The 10222-nt window shown below is 51.9% G+C and overlaps 1 protein-coding gene across 2 annotated transcripts; it reads left to right on the top strand.

The window, feature by feature from the left end:
• The first annotated feature begins 1488 nt into the window (after window positions 1-1488).
• Window positions 1489-9078, top strand: ULBP3 (UL16 binding protein 3). 2 transcript variants are annotated; one of them, XM_008963903.6, is made up of 5 exons: window positions 1489-1701; window positions 4516-4779; window positions 5005-5280; window positions 5958-6086; window positions 7319-9078. In XM_008963903.6, exons 1-4 carry the CDS (start codon window positions 1614-1616, stop codon window positions 6062-6064), a joined length of 735 nt encoding a protein of 244 aa, XP_008962151.3. In that variant the 5' UTR covers window positions 1489-1613; the 3' UTR covers window positions 6065-6086; window positions 7319-9078. The 2 variants fall into 2 exon arrangements, with proteins under 2 accessions (XP_008962151.3, XP_008962152.3); XM_008963904.6 differs by having other exon boundaries at window positions 1560-1701; window positions 7323-9078.
• Window positions 9079-10222: the final 1144 nt, after the last annotated feature.

Genomic DNA, 10222 nt, shown 5'->3' with positions numbered 1-10222 from the left:
GGAGGGCCCAGGTGTGCACAAAAGCCCCTCCTCCTGTCACCTGGCTGTCCTGCTTGGGGCTCTCCTGCCAGCCTCCTTCTACCTTCCTCCTGTTCCCCCAGTCACTGGCCCAGGTCACCTGGCCTCGGGGTGGTGCTGCCAGGGCCTTCCCAGAGGCCTCCTCCCAGGACTAACCTGGGCTCCTGCCCCCAGCCCTGTACATGGGAGGCTCTTCTCACACACAGATCCTGGGACCCGCCAAGCTCTGCCCCTCCCAAATCTGAGAACTGCCCACCCTTGTGTGTCTGTTGTCCTCCAAACTACCCTCCACATGGCCCCTCCTGCACAGAGGCTCTAGTGCATCAGGCCAGAACCTTCTAGGCTCCTGTGTCCCTGCCCAGTCACAGAGGTGGCTGCCCTCCATGACTCTGTCCTGAAGCAGAAACAGGCCCTGGGCTTTGTCCAGGCCTCCTCCTCTTTCCCACAGCCTCAGGACCCTCGGGATTGATGATCACCAGGTGCAGGTGATCCCAACATGAAGACTGTACGGAGTGGGAGGTCTGTGCCGATTTTTCTCATTCAATAGGGAATGGACTGAGTGGCTGGGGCCTGAGTGGCACTCAAGATCTCTGCCCACTCCTCATCCCAGGCTAAAGCCCTCCCTTGCAGCCAAGGGCCACTGGGCCCATCACCTCCCTCTGGCTTCTGCCCACAGATCTAGATGTTTCCATGGTGACTGAGACGAGGATACACTCGGGTTGCCGCTTTGAGGATGGCTGCAGTCACCATCCAGGGACAGGGCAGAGATGCGCCTGCAGCCATGGATTTGGGTGTAGCTGGCCACAGATGGGTGTGCAGCAAAGTGAGCCCCACGCATGCGTAGACCCTCCCTCGGCTTCTGCTCTCCATGGAAACACAATTGATCATTTGATCACTGATCACGGTAGGCCACTAGGGCTTTCTTTTCTTTCTTTTTTTTCCCAGAAGTCATAAAGGGATATAGAATATACTTTATTCTATATGTATTCTATATATTCCTCATGCTTTTAGTGGAGAGGCAAAGAAGGTCTGCTCCGGACTGGGAAGCAGCTGCGCCCTGGACGGAGAGGGGCGGGGACTCCTTGGCGCAGGCTGAAGGAGGGCAGGTGTCGCTGGCGGAGGCAGTGACGGGGGGACACAGCCGCCACTGAATATCCCTGTGCAAGTTTCTTCGCTTTCCTGTGCATCAGTGCTTACACTGGGGTAATAATAAATGGTGTGTTAAAAAATTAAATGAGGCGGTCAAGAAGGAACCGCGTCCTGGCCCGCGCGGAGCCCGGGGTGGAGGGTAAGGGTTGGCCAGAGGGGGCCGCTGTCAGGCCACGAGCCCGGGGCGGGACGAAGAGGAGCCACAGCAGGCACAGGCTACCCGGGTCCCAGCCTGGGGTGGGGCGGGGAAGGGCGGGACGGGGCGGGATAGGGCGGAGCATCCCTCCAAACATGGGCAGGCATAGGCTCCCCTGGATCCCGGGGCGGGGCGGGACGGGACGGGGCCGAGCACACTCAATCACTAGCTGGCATGCGAGGGCCGAAGTGATTCATCCGCTGGTCTCCACATCGACTGCGCCTTGTGTCCCGGGCGCTCTTGTTCTACAATGGCAGCGGCCGCCAGCCCCGCGATCCTTCCGCGCCTCGCGATTCTTCCGTACCTGCTATTCGACTGGTCCGAGACGGGGCGGGCCGGTGAGTTCGGGGATGGAGCCTAAGCGGGGCGGGGGCCAAACCTGGGGGGGTGTGGACTGCAGCGGGTTTCAGAGGAGGGAAGGCTTCTAGAAGGACCGGCGCTATCTCCCCGGACTGCCCCCACGCTCAGTTCCGATTCGCTGCTCTTTCGCCAGGTCCGCTTCCTGCGGCTGCTGCTTGCCCTGCAGGGCAGGAGGGGGGTCAAAGAAGGCGAAAAAAGAACCGCAAGAGGGTGGAGGGGCCAAAAAGCTGCAGAGGGCAGGTGGGGAGGGGATCCCTGGTGCAACCCCGCAGCCCCACTCGTCCTCGGGAAGGAGAAACCAGAGCCCCCGGAACCCGAGCTGGGGTCAAGACAGGGGTGACGCCAGCGTCATATAGAATAGTCACTAAGCAGACAGGAGTCAGCAAACCCTTTCTAGAAAGGAAAGGCTGAAGGCAGTTTGGTCCTCGCCTACCATGGGTTCTCTGTCTCTGTGTCAAGTCCTGTCCCTTTGTAGAGCAACAGCAGGCAATGGCAACCTGCAAATAAAAGAGAAACCTGAAATGGACCCGGTCCTAGGTTGCAGACTCCAAATGAGGGCACATGCTGTGTCCTGGCAATTGCTGCCCCATCCCCTAGGGTGTCATCTCTAAGTTGTGTAAGTTGAAGAGTCACAAGTGTGTCCTACCCTGCCTGTGGCTTCTGGGAGGTGTGGATGTGATGAATGTGAGGGGGAGTCCCATGGTTCGGGGCCTACTGCTCCCCTCCTTTGTTGCTGAGTAGCATTAACGGTCCTCAGGGGCCATTCAGGGACCCTCCCTGAAGCCTCAGGTGTGACCTGAGGGTGGGGGGGTGTAGCCATGTGGTGTCCTGGGGATCAGAGCCAACTGCTTGTGCAGCTTCTTGGTTCCCTGTGGCCCTGCTCCTGCCCATCCCAGGAGACCCACCTGTGTCTTCTCACTGTGGGGCCTATCTTCCTAATGACCTAAAGGGTGAGGAGCACACCCTGTGATGGGCAGCTCTGAGGCTGTGTGGTCACTGCCCTCCCATAGCTGGAGGCCCATCTCCACAGGGGCCCAGGACCACAGCAGGAGCCACTTTTAAATGAGGGGATTTCATTGCTGTGAGTGGCACAGCTTTGCTTCTGAGCACTAGGGGACCCTGTTGTGATTCTGTGGTTGGGAATAGCCATGAAATCCACATAGCACCTTTTCCAACCACACATGCCTCTGGGATCTTAGGGAGTCCAGGGTCAAATAGCTGTAGTGGCAGGTCCAGCCACACCCCTCATCACAGGGTGTTTATGGCTGCATCCCAGCTACAAGAGCAGAGTTCAGTAGTGACAGGGGAGGTCATATGACCAGCACAACCTATAATAGTTACTACATTAACTACAAACACTATCCATTCCCGGTAGAAATCCAGGAAATGTGAAATTACCGTTGAATGGGTCTATGAACCCAGCACATCCCTCTAAGCTGGACCTGACACAGATGTCCATCTGTTACTTTGCCCCAAATGCACCTCATGAGTAACAGGGGAGCAAGTTAATGCTTCACATCCCTGGGAAGAGCTCGGATCACACACTGTGTCCACTAGGAGTGTCTGAGTATTTGCTGTTTCATGGTGTACGGTTACCAGAGTGACTACCCATCTGGCTCTCTGGGGGAGGCTGAAGGAGTCATTGCAATTGCTGTGGGGTTGAAGGAGCCCACCAGGGGCTCTGGGCTCTCCTTCTAGTAATGGACTCTGGGTCTGAGATGTGGCTCAGTTCTTAAAGCTGGGCAAGGGAGCTCAGTTATTTCCCGGGGTGACAACTTTCAGCCTCCTGGTCATCCATCCTTGCATTTTGTCTTTGTGGTAATTATTTAAATCTAGTAGTATCCGGGTGGAGTCTCCATCTCTTTTGGATCTTGGACCCTTTTGTTCTATGAGCCATGGGCATAGCTTTGTAAGACTGAGATCCCCAGCTAGCATTGTGACTTCTCTAATTATTTCCATCATTGCACCCTCCTTCCTGCTGACAGTTGACGGCCTCCACTTGAGATCTGTTATTTCAGGATTTTCCATCCCCGTTACTACCGGGAGCCCATTTCAGGAAGAGCATCTCCTACCCCTGACCCTGGGCTTCAGCAACAGGCATCCCTGAGCTTCTTGACAGTCTGCTGCCTTCTCCTGGGGCCTTCTTTATATGCTAGGTAAACAGGAGTCTTCCAGGCTTCCCCTGAGCACAGAGGGTGAACATTGTTGTGGATTTTCATACTGCAGTCACTCTGGCATGGGCACTTCTCTTAGTCTTTTGTTCCTTCCTGTACAACCTGCCACGTAAGACCTGGGTTTTCTGTTTCATGCGGTGTGGGTCATTCCTTTTTCCAAGGTTCCAAGGGCAACCTACTAGCAGATGACCACATTCCAGGGAACTTACCATGTCTTGTTACCCATAATAAATGAACTCATCCTTATCCAATGTTGACTACATCGTACCCACTGCACCATGCTCCAACATCCTCAGGGTGCCCTCCCATACTCTCCCGACTCTTGCAGTCCACCTGGGCTGCTCCTGCAGATCCTGCCATCTAAGTCCTTCTTCCTGTAGTGGGCCTGCCACCTCCCTGGCAGGGTCCTGTGCTGATGGATGTGAGTATAGGCCTGGGCAGAGTGGGGAGATGGACATGTTAGCGACCCATGGTTCCTCCACAGGCAGAGACCACCGTCCAGGAAGAGAAATCCATGCTCTGCCAGCCCAGCCCTTCAGGAAACCCTCTTGCTGTCACAGTGTTTGGGGTCTTTCCCCCACCCCAACTCTCTCTGGTGTTTTTTCTTTTTTTCCATAGACACTCACTCTCTCTGGTATAACTTCACCATCATTCATTTGCCCAGACATGGGCAACAGTGGTGTGAGGTCCAGAGCCAGGTGGATCAGAAGAATTTTCTCTCCTATGACTGTGGAAGTGACAAGGTCTTATCTATGGGTCACCTAGAAGAGCAGCTGGATGCCACAGATGCCTGGGGAAAACAATTGGAAATGCTGAGAGAGGTGGGGCAGAGGCTCAGACTGGAACTGGCTGACACTGAGCTGGAGGATTTCACACCCAGTGGTGAGTGAAAGAGACCAAGGACAGAAGGGAGCAGACTGTGGGCTCAGGGGCTGTGCTGTGTGTGGGGAGAAGAAATTAGACATGGGACCTCCATGAAGCCCAGCAGCAAGGGCAGGACTTGGAGGAGACAACAGGACCAGATGAGAATGGTCTCAGCATAGGAGGATGTGGGACAGGGAAGAGAATTTGTAAAGACCAGGGCTGATCTCTTTCTGATTGGGGCAGGACCCCTCACGCTGCAGGCCAGAATGTCTTGTGAGTGTGAAGCCGATGGATGCATCCGTGGATCTTGGCAGTTCAGCTTCGATGGACAGAAGTTCCTCCTCTTCGACTCAAACAACAGAAAGTGGACAGTGGTTCACGCTGGAGCCAGGTGGATGAAAGAGAAGTGGGAGAAGGACAGCGGACTGACCACCTTCTTCAAGATGGTCTCAATGGGAGACTGCAAGAGCTGGCTTAGGGACTTCCTGATGCACAGGAAGAAGAGGCTGGAACCCACAGGTAACTGACAGGAGAGCACGTTGGAGATGCCATCGAGTTACACCCTTGTCTGTCAGTGTCTGAGTATGGTGGGTGTGGGTGTATGGGTGTGAGTGAGTGTGAGTCTATGTGTGTGTGAGTGTGAGTGTGTGTTTGAGTGAGTGTAAGAACATGAACCCCTCATGGGGGCCTCCTCCTTGGGGTGCCTATGCTCTCCCTCCTGACTCCTCTTCCTCACTGCACTTGCTTTTGCTCCACTCACTGTGGATTTCTCACCAGCCTCGAAACTGTGGGCGTCATTGTGTTTCTAGACCTTTCTCCTTAGATTTTCCTCCTCCTAGGCATTACTTTTCCTTTCCTCTCCCTTGGTCTGTTTCTGGAAATACATCAAAACCACCTCGAATGGCAGCCCCGAGACTCTCCTGTCCGGAGCCCTGGGGCATCACATCCTCTTCCGCCACAGCAGGAGGGTGGGCTATGCTGTCACCTTGCTTCCCTCAGCAGCTGTGTGAGCTCCCTGAGGACAGGGGACACCCCCTCTCCCTTCCGACCCCCAGGACCTGTCACAGCGGCTGCCCCACAGCAGGGGAGACAAATCCTCTGCCTTCCCGGATGACCTGGGGTAGCAGGAGCTAAGGAGCCATCTCCTCAGATTTGGGGCATGGACAAGAGTTGTCACTTTTGTGTTTCCCTTTCAGCACCACCCACCGTGGCCCCAGGCTTAGCTCAACCCAAAGCCATAGCCACCACCCTCAGTCCCTGGAGCTTCCTCATCATCCTCTGCTTCATCCTCCCTGGCATCTGAGGAGAGTCATTTAGAGTGACAGGTACTGTGGGCAAAACTGTGAGGGGAACGAGAGACAGATGGGTGAGGTGGGAGGAAGGGAAAGGAGAATTTCCAGAGCCCCACCTCTCCCCATGGCCGGGAGCTTCTCGTTCTGACATGAGACAGGTGAATGAGACCTGGTGTCGCCTGTTGGCAATGATCTGGGCAGCTCAACCTTGAGTTCTGATGGATTCTCACCGTCAGGGCCAGAGGGAAAGGGAGGGACCCATATCAAGGCTCAGGGCCTGTTGAGTTCAAGAGGGTTTAGACAGTTCAGGCCTATTTCACAGCAGGTTTCTATCTGGGAAGGGTAGTGGTGTGTGGCCTGCAGGCAGCAGGAACTCAGGCATGGGCAGTCTGCACAGTAGGAGAGGAGTAGCATGGCCACTTCACCAAGGATGTCAAGGGAAGGGGTGTCCCTGGAGGAGGCTAAGAAGAGAGAAACCTGGGGGAATCCCAGGACGAGGGGTCTGTGAGGGCCTTGGCCCACCCAGTTCCTAAGGCTGCATTCCCAGAGAGAGCACCTTGAGTCCCAGCAGTTAAGGTGGAAGGTGAAGAGTAGAGCGTGTCCAGGATGAGCTTTAGGAAATGGCCGAGCCCCTTGGACCCATGGGATTCCTGGCTGGGCCCTGGGGCGATGCCACTGCCATTCTGCCTCCTGCACACTCCAGATCCTGAGTCAGCTGATGGCCCTGCCTGGAGCAGAGTGGACTCAGATAGGGCGCCTGAGCGCTGCTAGAGGTCCGTGGTCATCACTGAGCTTGGCCAGGAATGAATGGGGTGGGGCAGGGACAGTCCCATTCAGAGCTATGGGTGCAGCTCCCAGGGTGAGGAGAGGCTGAGAGCGAAGGAGAAAGAAGGTTTGCCTACAAACCCACCCAAGGCCAGGGAACATGGATCCAGAGACCTCTCTTTGGACAGGGCTCCCCCAGGTCCTCTAGACCCTTCTATGAAAAGGAGGAGCAGGCCCTGAGTGAGGGTGCAGACCCCTCATTACCAGCCTCAGTTCTGAGCCCCTATGGGCTGTAACAGGACCTGGGCTGCCTCTGTGGTGTGGTAAAGGAGGGTGGAGGTTGGGAAAGGCTGCACAGCCAGGGGTAGGGTTGGAGGGAAAAACATGTTCCTTATCTGGGGGAGAAGCTCCGAAATGGGGAGGGCCTGGGAGGGATCACCCAGGAGAACAGACCCAGGTTTTTCTCAGCCACTTAAACAAACACTTCATCTTTCCTCAAGGTAGAAGATGATATCAAGAAGCCTCTGTTAGCCTGGTCTGGTTCCTGCTCTCCCTTCAGGGAGGCCGCCTGTCTACTCACCACTGTGCCTTTCTGGAAAGCAGGAGTTCAAGCCTTAGCAAGCCCACAGGCCCCCAGCAGATGATGAGGACATTGTCGACTCAACATCTCAGGCCACTCATTACCTTCGCTCATGATCCCAGCAGCCATTTTTCTTAACACCTTCTGCCAGTTTCTCTCGGTGCTAATGGATGGAATTTCTGCACAAGTTTTAACTGAACAAGAAATCCCAGCAAAAGGCATTTTCTTTCTACTTCTTTGATTGTGGAAAAGCAGACATTCCTCTGAAGCATGACCTTATTCTTCGAAACGGTATTGCTAGTAAAATAGCATGCAGGACTTCAGACCTCAGGGATCCTTTCCATGCACTGACCAAGAATTGTATTAATCCTTTTTATCATTATAGTTTTTTTACATTTTCTCATTCTGTCAACCATATTGGAGTGAAGTGGCATAGTCATCACTCACTGTAATCTCCAACTCCTGGGCTCAAGTGATCCTCTAGACTCAGCCTCTAGAGTAGCTGGGACTACAGGCGCATGCCACCATGCCTGGCAAATTGTTTTATATTTAGGTAGAGATTGGGTCTTCCTATGTTGCGCAGGTAATAAAACTGTGAAAATCCTGGAATATAAGCTAACAAATACCAATGTCGACATAGGGCCTGGCAAAGATTTCATGAAGAAGACACTAAAAACAATTGTAACAAAAACAAAAATTGACAAATGGGACCTCATTAAACTAAAGAGCTTCTTCACAGAAAAAGAAACTAGCAACACAGTAAACAGACAGCCTGTAGAATGGGGAAACTATTTGCAAACTCTGCATCTGACAAAGGTCCAATATCCAGAATCTACAAAGTACTTAAACAATTCGACAAGCAAGAAGAAAAAACCCAATTAAAAAATGTGCAAAGACATGAACAGACACTTTTCAAAAGAAGACATACAAGTGGCCAACGAACGTGAAAAAATGTTCAATATCACTAATCATCAGATAAGTGCAAATCAAAACTGCAATGAGTTACGATCTCTTACCAGTCACAAAGTTGGAGATGGTGGTGAGGCTGCAGAGGAAAAGAAACAGACACTGTTGGTGGGAAAGCAAACTTGTTCAGCCGCTATGGAAAGCAGTTTGGAGATTTCTCCAAGAACTTAAAATATAACTACCATTCAAGCCTGCAATCCCACTACTCGGGATATATCCACAGGAAAAGAATTCATTTTATCCAAAAGACACCTGCACCAATATGTTCATTACAGTGCTATTCTTACTAGCAAAGACACAGAATCAACCTAAGTGCCCAGCAACAGTGAATTGAATGAAAAAAATGTGTTACATAAACACCATGGAAATCTATGCAGCCACGAAACACAGCAAAATCATGTCCTTTTCAGCAACATGGATGGAACTAGAGGCTATTACCCTAAGCAACCTAATGTAAGAACAGAAAACCACATACTGCATGTTCCCATTGGAAAGTGGCAGCTACACATTGAATTCACATGAACCAGAGGCACTGGAGATCACTAGACAGGTGAGACAGGAGGGGCACCTGGGCTGAAAAACCACCTGTTGGGTACCATGCTTACTGTTTGAGTGATGAGATCATTGGGACACCAAGCCTCAGCCTCCCAAAATCTACCCATGTAACAAACCTGTATGTGTACCCTTTAATCTATAATAAAGATTAAAATTAAAGATTCGTAAGTAAAATAAAATGACATAGAGCCCTCCAAAAAATGGGGTTAACTGAGTGGAACGAGAGAACTTTGCACTATGAACGCTAACCCAGATCAAAAACTAAACTCTAGTCATTTAAAATAATCGTAAGTTGTATATGATGATAATTGTATAAAAGTTATACGTGAAAGTGCCAAACCCTAAAATTAAACACTGTATAATGAAATTATACAAGATTTCCATTTCCATCTTGTTCTTTATACCCTTACTTTTTTTTTTTTTTTTTTTTTTTTTTTGCCAGTTTCAAGTGACATTTTTTTTGTTTATCCTCAGGAAATCCTTGCTGTCAGCCTTCTCCTTCTACACCCACCCCCTCCTTTTCCACTGTCCACATCAGCTCTTCCTCTGGTCTGGGACTGTGGCATTCTTGGCACTGAAGGCATAAGAGCTGCATTCAGCCTCAGGAGAGACGAGGACACAGGGCAGGTTGTGGAGGTGGTCTCACCATTGGAGGGGAACCTAACAGCTTAGGCCCTCTATCACAGATGGCTATGTTTCTCCACCAGGTTAGCTACAACCAAGCCAACCTTGCCCCTTTCCTCATTGTTTTTTTTCTAATTCTTCCCAACTCGTACTTGAAAATTTATATTCTCCCTCCTAATATTTCTTTGTACTTCTTGTCTTCACAATATATCCTGATTTATTGTGCCCAGAAAACAGTGGACTCACCATGTCCGTGACAGCTGCAAGGCCACAGTCTCCACTCACTGGAGGGGCACGCTGGGCTTGGAGCCCCTCAAAAGCCCCTGCCCCAGAGAACTCTATTTGACTAGTCTGGGACTCACTGGAAAAGCCCCATTCATTGGGTTTGTCATTATTTGACCTGCTGAGGTCTCTCTCTAGGGGAAAAGCCAGATCCTCAGACCACTGGCTAAAAGCAATCATTCCAACTGTACAACCTCACCGTTTGCATGTGGGACAAACAAGAGCCTAGTGGGGGAAATTGAGAGAAAGATTTGGGGAATAAGATGTGCATAGGGGCTGGCACGTGCCCAGGAAGCACCTGAGAAGGCCACATCTCTGACCTTTGGCTGACCTGGATGTTGTGTGCAGGCAGGAAGTGGAGCTGCAGTGGTGACATCAGCTGCTCGCCTGAGTGCGG

The sequence above is a fragment of the Pan paniscus genome, chromosome 5 (assembly GCF_029289425.2).
Source record: "Pan paniscus chromosome 5, NHGRI_mPanPan1-v2.0_pri, whole genome shotgun sequence".
NCBI classification, from domain to species: domain Eukaryota; kingdom Metazoa; phylum Chordata; class Mammalia; order Primates; family Hominidae; genus Pan; species Pan paniscus.
Note: the sequence above shows the minus strand (reverse complement) of the source record. Positions and strands in the feature narration are given on the sequence as shown.

What these genes read in the sequence shown, in the direction of transcription:
- ULBP3 (XM_008963903.6), top strand. Translation starts at nt 1,614, where the DNA reads ATGGCAGCGGCCGCCAGCCCCGCGATCCTTCCGCGCCTCGCGATTCTT. An exon ending in GGAGGATTTCACACCCAGTG is followed by an intron (nt 4,780 to 5,004) that starts GTGAGTGAAAGA and finishes TGATTGGGGCAG; the next exon opens with GACCCCTCACGCTGCAGGCC. An exon ending in GAAGAGGCTGGAACCCACAG is followed by an intron (nt 5,281 to 5,957) that starts GTAACTGACAGG and finishes TTTCCCTTTCAG; the next exon opens with CACCACCCACCGTGGCCCCA.